Raw genomic sequence first — 17,454 nt, 5'->3', positions numbered from 1 at the left:
ACGCCGGTTACGATGAGGACTTTGTCACCTAGCCCGTCAATAACATCTCCTGGTAATATCTTAACGACAGATGCCAGTCAATATAGTGCCCTGCCATCCTCCCCACTAATATCGCAATTAATATGTGCTAAAAAGAAGTACATAAGCGTCGAGTGCCAGACTGAAGACATGCATCTGAAAACTAAGGATGAGTTAGTTAGTGGTCGGATTAGTGAACTAACTAGTAGACAAGCTGGTTTGGTGGATAAAATACAGGAGTTGACTAGACAGCTTGAAGAAGCGAAAGTTGAGTTAAACAGGCACAGAGTTGTGAATGTTCAAGCATTGGCGAAGACTAATGTCTTTACATGTGACTCGTCCATCCAAACAGAAATTAAAATCCTCAGATAAATCACTACAGACAGAAAACGAAGAGAATTGTGTTCAATGCAAAATACTACAAGAGGAAGCAGAAAAAAATGATTTCCACTATCCGAACAATGGAGGAAGGAGTTCTAGCAGCTAAGGAAAATTCACAATATCCCTGAGTTTGTTGGAAATTAATAACAGATTTACAGTTTTGTCCGAGGAAAGAAGAGAGTGAGCTATTCCCAATCAAACTTACAGAGGGGAACAAGAAAAGGAAAGAAACTATTCTCGTAAAAACACAATACAAAGATCAGTCGGTCTCGGTAGTGGTCCAATAAGACACGAGTCCAGGTCATACAGTTCAACGGAGAAAAATCCTATTGAACTTGTAGATGTATATGGAGATAGCCATGCAAAAAATTTGACAGACAAATTGTGTAAACATCTGAACAGACATTCGGGTGTGTTTGTTTGTGCAAACGCTGGCGCTCCTCTTCATTACGTACTAAAAAACTGTGAAGAGTTGGCATCAACGCGTGGAGATAAGGATGCTGTTTTCATAATGGCGGGTTCTAATGATGTCAGCACCATTAACGAGGATAGCAGGTCGCCGGGGAACTCCGTGGTGGAACAACTCACTCAGTTTGTTAAGACGAATAGACATACAAATTTTGTAGTGGTAAATTTATTTCACCGACATGATCTCCCTCCTAACGGACTAATTAATAGAGAAATTAAAAGAATTAACGAAAATTTAAACATATTAAAACAAGAAAAGGGTACCTATTGTGGACGTTAGTACTTTCAGTAGAAAATTATTCACTCCGGCATGGCCAACACCTGAATGGCCTTGGCAAAAACATACTATGCGGAGAAATGCTGAAGTCCTTGAAAAATGTGAATCGTCAAGACTGCGTTCCTACCCATGAGATCGCTTCATCTTCGACAGAGAACACATTGCAGCTGGCTCCAGAAACACACAGCAAATCTCTGCAACTGAGCTGAACGTGTGAGAGGTGCCAGAAACGTAGACGTGACGGCAAACACATCCTGTGGCAACTGGAGACTGCGGCCGTGCACCGGTGGAGGACAGACCGACAGCATCATCGACCGGGGATCCAGCAGCGCTTCCGACATTAATGATCAAGGATGGACTTAAGTTTATCGGACTTGAATAGTTTTTCCGCATTTGCCTTTATCCGTAAATGATGATTCAGATTTTTTAGTGAAAACTGGCCAGAGGGGAATTCATCGAAATTAGAGGAGTTTGATAATTTTTCTACCTTAGTAAGAAACAGCTGGTAGCAGAAATGGGGATGAATTCAGCATATACCATCAAAATATAAGGAGCGTTAGACACAAGGTTTCGGAGCTTAGCTCTGCTTGTCGTGGGCTCGGGCCCCTGATATAATCTGCCTCACAGAACACTGGTTGGGCGATGGGGGAGTTGGTGGTAATCCCCACAGTATTCATCGTGTAACATCTTTCTGTCGGAAAAATTCCGCTGGCGGTGGGGTGGCCATCTTTAGACACAATGAGTCAATATATTGATTTCTCTGTAACACGGCTAGCCGAGCTGGAAATTGAATTTTCAAATGAAGATTGCTTTGAATGCGCAATTGTAAAATTAGAGTTTAAAGTTGGTGATCAGTCTTTCTTGGAGACACTTCAGTAATTAAATTTGGTTTGTGTCTATCGTCCACCTTGTAAAAACAAAAGCGATTTTTTGCTAAAAATGGGAGCAGCTGTTGACTGGCCTATTAAGGCGAAATCAACGAACTATAATATGTGGGGACTTTAACTTGAACTTTTTAGCAAGTAACGATTCTCATGTTTACATTATTTACGACAAGTATTTTTCTCCTTTAACATGAGGGAAATTTTAAATTCAACCAACAAGATTAACTGCAACCGGTGCATCTCTTCTGGATAATGTTTTTACAGATGTTCAAAGTAACATCCGATGTGAGGTGACATTTAATGGATTGTCCGATCATCATTCCTCAAATTATTTATCTCACCAAGTGTCCTGAGGGTAGAAAGGGTCTCTATTTTAAAACGAGTGTTCTCCAAGAACCAGATTCAAAATTTCAAGTCCATACTGGCTTCAACGGATTGGTCCATTTTTATCAACATTAAAGGATGTGAATTCAAAGTTTGAAGCATTCATGAATTTAATTAATAAAGCTTTTTCAGTCTCCTTCCCGTTTAAAGAGTCGAGGCCTAAACAAAAATACAATGCAACTTTTTGAGTTTGATTTACAAAATTAAGGAGATGGCGTCCAAAAACAGAGATCTATCAATTTTGGTTAGGGATTTTGGTGATCCGGATTTGAAAACGCCTGCTCAATCGGCGTCGTACTATTCTGAGGAATCTTGTAAACTGCCGTAAACGTTTACTAACATCTAGAGCAATTTCCGATAGCGACAACAAACAAAAGACAGTTTGGGAAATTATCAAACGTGAAACTAGAGACACGAAACCGCATGAAAATATTGCTTTTGTTGAATGGAGGAGTTGTGGTTTGATTCACCTGGGGAAGTTGCTAGCATGTTTAATTCAGTCTTCTGTGGTGTGCAACCAATTGATGGCTTGCGTTTTGGATAGTGGAGCATGTTCACGTGGAAGAGTTATCCCTCAATCTTTCTTTATTATGCCAATCACACCGGATGAGATAGAAAAAAAGCATCATATCAATGAAAACCAAAAAGTCTTTCGGGGGTTGATGAAATGTCCGCTTGGTTGTTGAAGCAATGTTACGGTTGTTTTCTAAATCAAATGTGTAATTCTGTTCAATGAATCAATTGCAGGTGGTGTTTTTCCCAAATTGTTTCAAAATAGCTAAAGTTGTACCAGTTTTTAAGAAAGGTGATCGGGAATGTGCGGACAACTACAGACCGGTGTCCTCTCTTGCCTACTTTATCTAAGGTGCTAGAGAGACTCGTTTGTTCTCGTTTGACTGCCTTTTTACAGCGCCACAATGTACTGGTCCCAAATCAGTTTGGATTTAGACAGAATCATTCAACAGCTGACGCAGTGATTTCTCTTGTTGACCAAATTATTGACCACCTAGAAAAAACGCCAGGCAGCCTTAGGAATCTTTTGCGACCTTTCAAAGGCGTTCGATCGTGTAGACCATAAGCATATTGTGTTCTAAGCTGGAAGGTTATGGAGTTAGAGGCGTAGCTCTTTCATGGCTACAATCGTATTTGACTCACAGGCAGCAGTTCGTTCAGGTTGGGTTTTCGAAATCAGGTTTGATTGAGAACAAGTATGGGGTGCCGCAGGGTTCCATTCTAGGCCCATTACTTTTTATCCTCTACATTAACGATATTCATGTGTGCAGGGGGGACGCAAATTTGGTACTCTACGCGGATGATGCTACGGTTCTTCTCGGTGGCTCGGATAGTGATGTGGACCTACGAGCATCTTCTTCCCTCGTAAATATTGACAGTTGGCTCTCGAAAAATAACCTAATGTTGAATGCTAAGAAAACCACATTTATTCAGTTTCTAACAAAAAATAAGCAACACTCTGATTTATTGATTAACATAAATGAAACTTCATTAGAACCATCTAAATCTACGTGTTTCCTGGGTGTAACCATTGATAGTAGATTGCAGTGGTCTTCTCATGTATCTGGGTTGTGTGGTAAACTGAGTCAAGTGTGTTTTGCATTACGAACTCTGAGTACTTTTTATGGACAGAGATGGGTTGGTGACTGCTTACCACGGGTGTTTCGCTTCGTTGTTGGCGTATGGGATTGAGGTCTGGGGTGGAGCCTCTCCTGCAGAACATGCATTTTTGGTCCAAAAGAGAGCTGTACGGATCATATGCAGGGTCCCAAATCTTCATTCATGCCGTGGTTTATTTAGGAATCTCAACATTCTAACAATGACATCCCTTTACATTTTTAGAGTTGTCATGTATGTGAGGAAGCATCTGTGTCAGATTCCGTCAGTGGGAAGCACTCATGCCTACCCGACGAGGCACGGCACTTTGCTTCGTACTCCCTCACATCGATTGTCCCTGCACGAGACTAGAGTGATGCACGCGGGTGTAATTTTTTATAATGCTCTCTCTCAAACTTTGAAGGAGGTTTGTGAACTGACAATTTTTAAAAGAAACCTGAGGAGATACTTAATAGTAAAGGAATTTTATAGTGTAAATGAATTCCTCTCTGACAGTGGCTTTTTAAATTTTAATTTAAATAATTGTTTTTGTGTACTTATTTCTTTCTTTTGACTACTATTCAATGTGATTTTGTTGATAGCACTTTTATATTTAAGTTTAGATTTATACTATATTGACGATTGCGATGTACTTCTGTGTACCTTATGCAATAAAAAGAATTGAATTGAATTGAATTGAACCCTTCTTAGACTACAGCGCCATTGTCTCTTGCCAAGACGCCGACACCCCCGGGTTTGTGAGTCTAACGCATTGCGAAGGGAAGTAAAATCTTAATGTCTTATAAAGTAAAACATTGTAGGCATAATTTCAGAGAACATTGGATATTTTAGGCCCACATAGAAGATATACATTTTTAGTTCTTATATTCTAATTGGCAGCAACGTGGCAATACATACATTTCATTTACCATCTAAAAGTGGTGCTTGTAAGTTTTAATAAATTAAATTGAACTTATGAGTAAACTTTGCAATTCGAGTATTTATTACTACGACCTCAGAAGTCACCACCCCCATGTGTTATCGCCATACGGTACATCTTCAAGAGATTGTAAGATTTATCTGAAGGAATAATACTAAAAATAATGAATACAGATTTCTTTCAACGAGGCTTGTAAAGAGTACAGAGGAGAATAACTCCAACTCTAGAAAATGGAATACCCTACTGTTAATCCTTGATAGTGCCTCTCCAATCTGTACAACGCTCCTCATGCAACCTTGGAAGGTATGATGCAAGCTTTGATGGAACAGGTGGCTGCTCTGGTACAATAACTCGCCACAGGGAACAGACATCTCTTGATGTTAACTGGGGATTCTCTTACAGAGATCCAGTCTCCATGTATGAAGGTAAATACAGTCTCAGGTAAGAACTCCAGTTGCATTATGTTACAGAGATAAAGTCCACCAAAATCTAGATCAGCAAAAACATGCTCTGTCAGTAGAGGAAAGGAAGAAACTCGCTGACAAATTTAAGAAGACAATCCAGACAAAAGTAGATAATTGGTTCAAGGTGCCTGTAAGGAACACAAATCCATCCTCATCCAGGTCTTCTTAAGTGTCCTCTACCTGAATACCTCATCGTTGAGGACCCTTTGCTTTTACAAACAGAATTTGAATTATACATAGGTGTTTCCGTCCAAAACACGAAAATAATATATATTTCCAATTCTGCCTTTTCTTCTGGCTCGTGACGGTCTGCAGGATCTTCTTAACCAGCTCCCACCTCCTTTTGGTTGGTGATTTCAATGGTCACCATTGCTCCTGGGGATTGAGTCATTTCAGTTAGAGGGGTAACATGCTAATGGGATTGTGGGATGAAATGCAGAGTCATTCTCAATGACGTATTTTCAACTCGCATGTGGCTGAAAAACCAGCATATGGTCGGCTATCGATCTATCAATCTACAGTCTGACTTTGGCATCCATCCACTGGTCTATACTAACTGATCTGTCTGATTGTGCACCTGTAGCTATAGCCCTTAAATCCTTTTCCTCTCCAATTAATTGATCTCCTAGTTCGAAAATTATGAGAGCAAATTTGAAGAAATTCCAAAACAATCTAAAATTCCAAACCAATAACTATCTAACAACAGACATTGGGTGAACTGAATAAAAATAATAATCTACTGTCTAGACTTAACAGTAACTGAAGTGAATAAAAAAGAGCTAATTCTAATTAATAACTTAGCCCGCCCAGAACAAAATTAAAATTTTAATGGGTGGTTACTACTAGTAGAGTAGAATCTACGTGGAAGTCACATTTTATGGTCAAGATACAACTAACGTTTGCTTTTATCAAATATCAGATGTACTGATAGCACAACCATAAGTGTAATACATTTTTTTGCCATTACAAATAATGATTTATTCCCTATTGTTGTTAACAATGTTTGATTTTCATTATACTATGCTGTATCAATAGTTTTTATATCTGCTTTTACACATCTTTTTAGAGGTTGAAAATGAAGATATTCTCTCCCTAGTCTGTAAAGTAAAACTGTTTTCTGAGCTCCATCAGATTTAAAATTATAACAAAATATCAGTTTGTATTAAGTGAACAGTTAACCTCAAGTATTAATAATTAGAGTTTTATTTAGTTTAAGTAGCTAATAATTACTCCTTTCAATCATAAAGAAGTTTCATAAAAGTGTCATAATAAAAGTTTCTTCAAATGTCAATTAATTGTTTCAGTTTAAAATTCATTATACTATAAAAAATAAGTACTATATATTACTCCCTTGTAAGGTTTTCTTTGAGTGTTGCATTGTTTCCTTGAATTTGTAATACACCCTCGGAATGAGACATCTTTTCTGATTTTTAAAGTGTAATAAGGTCATCATCATTTTTCAACAACGCCAAACATAAACATTAGTTTTGTAATATTTTCTGCGGTAGCATAAAACGTTATTGCTTTTATTAACAGGTTAAGTGTAAGAAAGGGCCATGCGGCCCTAACTTTGCCTGTAAATATAAAGAATTTCTTCATTTAATTTATTTGGAATGTTTTGCATTTTTGGAGAACATTTAATTTTTAACATTTCAATTCTGAACATAATTTATTGAAGTCTTTGCATCATAGTTGCAAAATTAGTGTAAAAGGAAATTGAATGAAATGTATTAATTAGTAATGGAAATTTTACAAACTTAGATTGAACAGACTGGCCTGTTTGTTGGAAGAAGAGGATTTAGATTTTAATGTACAGATAAGAAGAGGATTTAGATTTTAATGTACAGATAGCCGCTTGGTGAATGGCGTGCGGCTGACGCATGCGCAGAGAAGCCTATCCCCCTCTTCGCCCGGCCACGTGGTGCACTACAGTCACAGGTCGCATTCGTTTCGTTCAGTCTGTCTTCTGCTGCTTTTCGTTCTGTTTAGTAGTGTCTGACAATTGTGATTGTTTTGTTTATGTGCGACAGTACGTTGTATTATTTTAGCAATTAGTGATGGCTGATCAATGCAACGAACTATTTAGTTCAAAATTAGTGAATAAAGTTAAAAAGAGCCAAACTTGAGAAATAGTATCTAATGTGGCAAAAGTTATGAAAGCCGAAGCCGATTCTGACAGGTTTTTGATTGACGTTAAGAAAGTTAATGCGAGAGTAAGTGCTGCCACTGAAGTTTCAGAAAGGACAGTGACAAGGATTAAAAGCGAGAGGAAAAAAGTAGAAGAATCTGGCACATCTTTCGAAACGCCAAATAAAAATAGAATCTTACCTAAAAGAGTGACGGGGTTAGACGACTTTAATTTTGGTGTTGTCAGGCGTATTGTGGATAATTTTTACCTCATTGAAAAACAACTTCCTACTCTAAAAGGTATACAAGAAAAAATGCGATTAGACATTAATTTTACAGGATCTAAAAGCAGTGTAAGCCGCATCTTGCGACTAATGGGCTGCAAGTGGAGGAAAACTGTAAATAACTGTAAATGTAAGCGATTAAGTAAAACGCTTAATTTACACTTTTATAAGTTTTTGTTTGATGTTTTTAAATATCGCATTTAATTAGTAAGAATGTGCTGTAAAATACATGGTTAAAAGTTTAAATCATTACAAGAGTTTGCTAATGAAAACCGGTAGGCTAAAAAGAATTATGCCAGTAAAAACCCGTATCTAATAGTATGTGGAATAAACAAAAGTATACGTAAAATTATATTAAATTATCGCTGCTATCAGAATACATGCGTAAGCTTGACTATAAGGAGTTTGGAACGGCAAAGAACAGAGTGGACTGTACGTCTTACCGCGACGGCACGCGAGGGGAAATGTAGAGGGAGAAGAAGTACTGAGGTCTCTCTCGCTCGCTTCCCTCCCTACGCGCCAAGCACGGTGCTACGGTCTGTACCAGAGTTGTTATCGATAAAGTAATTCCCATAAGGGTTGCGATTGGCAACAAATCAAGTCCCTGGAATGGTCGGATTTTACTCTAGCAATAAGTTTTTATATTCAAAGTTATTTAATTTACAATAATTTCTTCAATTCTGGTGGGCCAATAATCTTAAAAATATAAGTATCTCGAAGTTCTTGTCTGTTATTTATAATTTTATGGTTTTAAAATGTTTAGCTGTTATAAACTGATATTTTTTTGTGAATTAAAGGGAACTCCATATTGAAATGTTTTTAACATCTGTTTCATTGAAAACACTATTCAAAAATTCTAGTTGCAATATTTTTTGAAAGTTTTATTTGTTTTTGTAATAAAATTTGGTACTTTAATTTTTTAGGTTCAGCATGCTTGTTACTTAAGAACTACTAAATAAAAGGCATTCATGGTCAGACATGCAAGATTGGAGAGTTAATAATTTGTTATGTGAAAGATTTTATCAAAAATTGTATCAATGCTGTGCCTCCTGTGTCAGATCTTAGGTTGACATCTGAAATAGTTTGTCTTAAATTGTAACAAAACAATAAAGAACAATATATGGTATTAGAGTTGTTTCCTTATCTTTATATGTTTGGGGTTTATTATGACAAAGTCAAAGCGTTTATTTGTCAATCAACAATAAAATACATTGCATGACAAAGGTCAATATACATTTAATAAAAAGAACAACAATGTATCTTAATTATTTAATATTAATGGGGCATCAAATAATCTCTAACAGAGTAATACTCTCTATCAATTAAAAAAACACTTAGGTTTAGATCTGAATTTAGGTACTACTTCTTCGGATCTCAATTCTAACGGGAGATGGTTTAAATAATTTAACCGAAGAGTAATACAACTGTCTTTCAAAAAATGATGTACGGTGCTTTGGAGTTGGTAAACGGAAAGATTTTCTTAAGTTGTAATATTTAGATAGATCAGAGGTAAAAATATGCATGTTTTTCCTTAGGATGGTTAAGGTCTCAAGGATGTATAGGCATGGGAATGTAAGTACTTTGTTGGTTCGGAAGTACCCCCTACATGATTGGTTTCTAGCTAACCCCAACACAATCCTGAGAGATTTCTTTTGAAGCCGAAAAATGTATTGTGTCCTGGTATTTTCAGACCCCCAAATAGGCAGTCCGTAGGTAAGGTGTGGGTAAATACATCCATAATATCCAGCCAAAAGAATATCTCTATTAGCAAAATGGGACAGTCGACGCAATACAAAGATTCCGCTGCCCAATTTGCTACATATACTGTCAATATGAAGACAAAATTTCAGGCTAGAATCTAAATTCAAGCCCAGAAAATTTGTGTACTCTGACGATTCAATAACAGAATTCCCAATAATAATGGACGAAACCACTATCACAGCTCGTAGGAGCTCTAATATGAAAATCGAGAAAAGTTGTTTTTTGCAGTGTTCACAGTAAGATGATTATCCTCCAGCCATTGAAGCAGACAACTACCCTGTACGAACATATCACACTCCAGGTTTTCTCTAACTTCGTGTGACATATTGACTGACGTATCGTCCGCAAAGAGACACAAATTACCTATACCTACACTAGACGAGATGTCATTGACAAATAACAGAAATAGGATGGGGCCAAGGACAGAGCTTTGGGGCACGCCTGATTTTACTGTTTCTACATAGGATAATCGATAACTCAAGCAACCAGAATCGTTAACAAATGGAATTTCAACCACCTGGCTTCGGCCCAACAAAAATGAAGAGACCCAGTCAAATGAGCCTCCCCTTATTCCAAGGTTGTAATGTTTACACAATAAGAGCTTATGATTAACAACATTGAACGCTTTGTGAAGGTCCAAGAAAATGCCAAAGGTATGCTGACGCTTATCCAAAGACGGAAACACGATTAATGAAGTCAAACACGGCATCAAGTGTTGAGAAACCCTTTCTGAAGCCAAATTGTTTTTCAAAAGTTACATTGTTTTGGGACAAAAAAGATAGTAAACGAATGAGGTACAACTTCTCTAAGACTTTGGAAAAAGTTGATAAGACAGATATTGGCCTGTAGTTTTCCATGTCATGCGGGCTTCCTTTTTTTAGTAATGGTTTAACTCTGCTTGCTTTAGAATGCATGGGAAAAATACCATTTTCGAAGGTAGTGTTCGCTATGTGCGCCAAGGGCAAAGTCAATTGCTCAGCAACGTCTTTAAGAAGATTAGAAGAAATACCATCAGATCCTACGGAATGGCCAGGCTTTAAGGATCTTATTACTGAGGTCACTTCCTGGACACTTGTTGGTTTCAGAAATAACGATGGTACAACTGTTCGCATCACATGGCTCATGCCGCGTGGCTCCAAAGAACTACCTCTAAGACGGTCGCCTATTCCAGAGAAAAAGGAATTAAACTGACATGAAATTTCCAGGCTCATTCTTTATGGAGAAATTCGTAAAAGACTTACATTTTTTGTTAGGCTGAATGTCTCTAATGATTTCCCAAACGGCCTTGTTTTTATTCTGGGCCTTTGTGATGTGATTGAAAACCAATCCAGACTTGGTAGAGTGAATGCTGGTCCGAAACTGTCTCTTAAGATCTCGGTAAGATTTGCACAAGGGGTGTTCAGAACCAAGATGTTTAGTCAGGGAGTACATAGCAAGGACCTTCTCATGAAGCTCAAGTAAATCTTTATTGAGAGCTATCTTAGTAATGGATTTGGTCGTGTGATATTTTGTTCTCTTTATAGGAGCAACAAGATTCAAATAATAGGACAAAGTAGAAAGAAAGAGCGAGAACTTTGAATTAACATCCTGTGCACAAAAAAACATCATCCCACATTTCCTTAGCCAATACGAATCTTAATAGATGGATGCTGCTCCTTGTGATCCGACGTTTGAGTTGAGATCTTGGGACATTTATCACGGAAGACATGTTAACCTTTAAATCTGCAACCTGAGCATGGTGTTCAGAGACTGCCGTTATGACTACTTGAGTGTCCAGTTCACATGGACTGATGTTCGTAAAGATGTTATCAATTCGTGTCATAGACCCATTAAACTCCCTGGTATGGGATTTTATAGTGTCTCTAAGCCCAAATGAAGACATGAGATGAGACAGTCGTTTGGCAGCTAAGTTTTCAGTTGATATATCAATATTGAAATCGCCCGCTATAATAACTCTAAAACTGGGTTTCAGAACAGATTCAAGACATTCAGTCAAAGAATTAAAAATCTGTTCAATATTGCCAAGATCAGAAAGTGGGGGTCTGTAAACAGAAAGCACCAAACACTGGGAACCACCTAGCTCCACTGTAATACAAGCAAGTTCACAAGTGCCCTCAATGCAAAATCTCAAAACCTCAACAGCACATTTTTTTAGACTCTCGTGAGCCAGGATGCACACTCCACCTCGTCCCTTTGCGGGCCTACAGTAACCGGACACAACCTCAAACCCAGACAACACAAAAACATTCATCTCACACTCTTTTAGAAAATGTTCTGAGAAACATAAAATCCGGGGCGAAAGCAAATCCACCATAACCTCCACCTGACACAATTTAGGCACAACACCCTGCACGTTCTGATGCACCAGCCTAAGAGAGTTTAGGTGGCCGCCATTTGCACCCCCAGCGTCCCGTTTCCCGAAGAAGCTTCGGAACGCATGGGAAAGTGCAGGGGAGGGCCCACAGAAGGACATGACAGGAACAGCCGCCTCAGGGTGCAAGGTGTCATTTGAGGGGCAGGATTCCACTGTATCAGAATGTTAGGATTGTGGAATAGGTTTTAGTAACGTTGATAGCATAATGCGTCCCAATTTAAAATTTACCACTCCCATTTAGATGTCTTCCATCTTTTGCAAGATGGTACCTACATATAAAATTATACAGGTCAATAAATTCAACATTAAAGTTGTTGCACATTAAATACAATTGTTCATTCAGGTAATCTAAGATTAATACAACAGGCATAAATAAGATTAATATACTCTTAGAAGGCTGTCAAATGTACGATTTTGAACATTGTAGCATTTAAACTACTACATAAAAGGCATTCATGGTCAGGACATGTGAGTTCAGAGAGTTAATAATTTGTTAACATATTCTGGGGACGTGCCACAGCTTAACTTGGAGGCATGGAAAATTTTTCAATTTTTTCCATACGCATAAACCCATTTAGATACGCCTGTGGTTTAAAAAATATGTGTAACAAATCATTTTATGTTATATATATATTTAGTTATTTATATTTTGATTAAGATTTTATGAAATTAATACTATGAACACATAAAAGGGTATTGTTTGAAAATGAAATATGAGCCTCCTCTACAAGTATTGATTGTGTAATATTGTGTGCAGATTTTAGAAGATGCGGAGAAGAGTGAAGGACGGGGGATTCATGTGCTAGTGCTGAACCAGGCGACTGGTAGTGTCATGGCCCAACGGATCTTCGATACGTATTCTCCGCATGAAGACGAGGCCATGGCTCTCTTCCTCAATATGGTGTCCGATGGCAGGATTATCATCTTTTGCTATCAAGGTAGGTCTAATACACAAGTGCCATCCAGGGAGTGAACAATTTTTCTTTCTCCCTCACACCACTGAAGTAAAAAAAGTGAAATGCCTGTCTGTCTATATGTATGTATGTGGGTGTCAAATTGTTTGAAACACCAAAAATGTGTTTTCCAAAAATTCTTTATAAAGTATTTTTGTAAACAATTCATAACTAGGTTATTTTTAAGTTATAAAGCGAAATCTTTTGTTTTGTTTTACTTCTTATTAAATGTACTTTACAAAATATATTAAGCAAAATAATATCATGAAACTTATCGATATATGTGATATATATATATACAGGGTTTTCATAAATGAATGGTGCAATTTTGAATGCTTATAAACAATTTGCTATGCAAGGTAGAAAAATATGGTTGGCACCTCTGAATTCTTCAGCTCAATTAGTTTTATTGCTCTGTGTTAGAAAACAGCTGTTTCATTGTTGTTGGTTAAATTGTGCAATAACTTCAAACATTTGATTCTGATCTAGAAACATGTTTTCTGATCAAGAAAAAGCCAAGTGTGTGCTATTGTTTAGTGAATTAAGGTCTTCTGTTTTAGTGCAAAGGGCTTTTAGACATGCTAGAGAATTTTTGTTTTCCTCAAATTGACGAGTTTTATAATGTCAATATGGTGTATTTTCAATAAGATGGTGTGCCACCCCATTATAAGGACTTTGTTCGTGATGCTTTGAATGACAAGTTTGGACAAAGATGGATAGGTCGAGGTGGCCCAATAGCATGGCCTTCTAGAAGCCCGGATTTGACTCCATGCGATTTTTTTTTGTGGGGATACGTGAAAAACATTGTTTATTCTCAGAAGATCCGTGATTTAGCTCATTTAAAGGAAAGGATTTATGAGGCAGTATCATCGGTTACAAGAGACATGCTGCACAGTGTATGGGCCGAGATCGACCATAGATTAGATGTCTGCAGAGCTATCGGTGGTGGACACATTGAAATGTACTAAATGTATCGGTATAAAATTGTTTTAACGAGGATTCTAATGAAATAAATATTATATATATATATATATATATCACAAACACACACACACACACACACACACACACACACACACACACACACCACACACACACACAAGTAGATATGAATATGAGGGTTCTAGCGCACTTTTGGGACAGACAGAAAATCAATGTAAAATACTGTTTCATTGAACCATAAACGAATCTATAAATCATGAAAGCACGAAAAAATAAACGAATCTATAGCTGTTTGATTCTACTTTCTTAAGCTGAAACTTAGTGAAATATGCTTCGAATCAATCTCATATCTGCTTCGAATCTACGAAAATTCTGTTGTAAATATATTAAAATCTTAATAAAAAATCTTGGAAAAGTTTAAAGAAAAAAATATTGAAAAAATAGTATAAAGAATTTAAATTGCCCCCTACAAACCAATATAGTACTATTTTGTCCTATAATTATACTATTTTTTCAAAAATTTTAAGTCTTAGTTTACAGATTTTTCTATAATAAATAGAAGAATCTATCACTGTTTCACCACAATTGTGCTGATTTGTGTCAAATTCTAGTAAAATTCTCCACTTTTCAAAGTCTGAGTTATACAAATTTTCCCTATATAAATAGAAGAATCTAACGCTGTTAAATCATAAATTCTGCTGATTTGTATCAAAATCTTTAAATTTTTTCCTATATAAATAGAAACATTTAACGCTGTTTCTACATAAATTGTGCTAATTTTTATCAAATTTTGATAAAAATCCTTAGAAATCTACTGAATTATTGCTATTTTTCAGCTTAATAAAAAGATATTTTTACTAAATAGTAAAACTTGGCAGATTCAAATTTTTGCTCTTTAAATATGGAGCGGAAAAAAGATAGAGTGCCCGTACTGCAAAAAAGACATTTTCGAACATCACTATACTCGTCATTATAAGTCGAAAAATCATCTAAAAAATAAAGATATTTATGAAAAAGAACTAAATTATTTGAGGACTTGGGTTAAAGAAAATCAAATTGCCGATCACCAAAACATGTATAATATAGAAAAATTGCGTGAACTAAAGAAAAATTTTAAGGAAAGTAAAAAAGATCTCAATCTATTTAAAGATGAAAAAATTCAATCAATCGCTGAGAAATTGTCCATTGAAACAAACGATAAAACTAAGTCAGAAATGATCGAAGAAATTGACAAAACTCTTAATGAGAAACCTGAAAATATCATTGATGTAGAAGTTTTATCATCAATACACGGTCTTTTCAAGCAATACATTTTAACAAATTTAAACGATAATTCCATGTCAATTTACAAATATCTATCAATTATGCGGTCAGAAATTAAAAGTTTAATCGAAAAATTTCAAGAAACTGTGAAAAATAGTAAAGGATATCTCTCTTTAGAATGCGAATACGAACGAACTTTAGTGAACGGTGAAACACAAACTTGTCCAATGTACTTTACTATAAAAGCAGACGAGATCTTTGACATAAACGACTTTATTACTAAGCAATTTAATAAATTAACACATCGAGAACAAACAAATCATCCAAATCGAGGTTCTGGATGGACATTAAAACGCTGTAAAACAATTAGTTTTGAGCCTTAATAAACATGAATTTATGAACGCAGGATCATATATCGATTTGCCAAAGAAAATCAAAGATAAGAAAGCTTGTATAAATATCAAAAATAAAGATGATTATTGCTTTATTTATTCTATCCGATGTGCTATTGAAAAACCCGAAAGAGACTGCGAAAGATCAAAACAATATGAAAAATTTGTAAATGACGAGATATTTTCTGGGTTCGACTATCCTATGTCTTTAAAAGATATACAATTATTTGAAAAACGAAGCAGTAAAGCAAAGTATAATTATCCGAAAATGTCTGTAAATGTCTATAGTTTTGATGAAAAACTCAATATTGTTCCGTTGCAAATTTCAGAAGTTTATGACGCCAAATTAGAAATCAATTTATTGTATGTAAAACAAGATGAAAAATCTCATTATGTTTTGATAACAAATTTAAACAAACTTGTATTTTCTCAGTTATCTAAGTGTAAAAATAAAAAATTTCTTTGTAGAAGATGTTTAAGCCATTTCTACAAATCTGGAGATTTAACAGATCATTTAGAAATTTGCAAGCAACACGAAGTTTGTAAGCCAATTATGCCGTTTCCAGGTCAAACAACAACATTTACTAATTATCAAAAGAAATTTTCTCATCCTTACGTTATTTATATGGATTTTGAAAGCATATTAGAGAAGATTCCCACATGCAAAAACAATCCGCAAAAGTCGACTACAACCAAGATTCAGAAGCACATTCCTTATGGTTTTACTCTATATTTAGTGTCTAATGTGACCAATCGTATGTACAAGCCGATATGTTATCGAGCAAAAAATGAAGAAGATTTGCCAAATGTTCCTGCAAAATTGTTTGAAAGAACTTAATAAATTATCGAAATACATAGCTAAAAAGTATAATTCTAAGAATAAAATACCTATGAAATTAACTGAAGATGAAGAAATTTCATATCAAAATTCAAATCTTTGCCACATTTGTGAAGAAATATCGTATCAAGATACAGAAAAAACTTTAGGTTTTATGCCAGATGATTGGTACGATGATACATACAAGAAATGTAGAGATCATTGTCATTTAACTGGCAAATTTCGAGGAGCAGCTCATAGAGTTTGCAATCTGAATCTCAAGTTTCCTCAAAATATTCCAGTTTTCTGTCACAATATGAGTAACTACGATTCTCATTTGTACATAAAAGAATTGGCTAAACAATATGGAAACGTTGATTTGATCGCAAACACCGATGAGAAATATATAAATTATTCTGTAAATTCTGGATATGGATATGAGTTTGAAGATGATAAACCAAGAAAGTTCATCAAGTTTTCTTTCGTAGATACGTTCAGATTTATGGCATCGTCTATAGAAAAGTTAGCTAAAAATCTAAAGAGAGAAGACTTCAAACATACAAATCATTTTATACAGGATGGAAGAATATTGAATGAAATTCTAAAAAGACAACCAAATGACGAAGAAGAAATCTTTAAAATTCTATCTGGAAAAGGCATATTTCCTTACGAATTTATCGACAGTATTGAAAAACTTGATTACACAGAAGAATTGAGAATTCAAGATTTCTATTCACTTTTGACAGACGAGAGCATATCTGAGAAAGATTATCAACACTATTTGAGCGTTTGGAACAAATTAAAACAGAAAAATCTTGGAAATTACTCTGATTTGTACAACATTCAAGATGTTTTATTGCTTGCTGATATATTCGAAAATTTCAGAAACATTTGCCTTAATTGTTATAAAACTCGATCCGGCACACTATCTAACAGCTCCCAGTCTTGCATGGGATGCTATGTTAAAATTAACGAAAATTGAGCTTCAGCTAATTAACGATTATAATATGTATTTGATGATTGAAAAAGGCATTCGCGGGGGCATTTCTCAGTGTATTAAACGATATGTGAAAGCAAATAACAAATATTTAAAAGATTTTGATAAGACAAAGCCCGA

At 35.8% G+C, this 17,454-nt stretch overlaps 1 protein-coding gene across 1 annotated transcript in view; it reads left to right on the top strand.

Annotated features, from left to right (window-relative positions):
• Positions 1-910: 910 nt before the first annotated feature.
• Positions 911-17,454, top strand: part of LOC124369655 (protein O-linked-mannose beta-1,2-N-acetylglucosaminyltransferase 1-like) — a 78,949-nt gene continuing 62,405 nt past the window's right edge. The window contains 4 exon segments of the mRNA XM_046827707.1: positions 911-990; positions 3,696-3,789; positions 5,221-5,301; positions 12,728-12,899. Of these exon segments, the coding sequence (XP_046683663.1) occupies positions 911-990; positions 3,696-3,789; positions 5,221-5,301; positions 12,728-12,899 (427 nt within the window).

Source organism: Homalodisca vitripennis, chromosome X, assembly GCF_021130785.1.
Source record: "Homalodisca vitripennis isolate AUS2020 chromosome X, UT_GWSS_2.1, whole genome shotgun sequence".
NCBI classification, from domain to species: Eukaryota; Metazoa; Arthropoda; class Insecta; order Hemiptera; family Cicadellidae; genus Homalodisca; species Homalodisca vitripennis.
The sequence above is the reverse complement of the archived record's forward strand: the minus strand, read 5'-3'. Positions and strand labels throughout refer to the sequence as shown.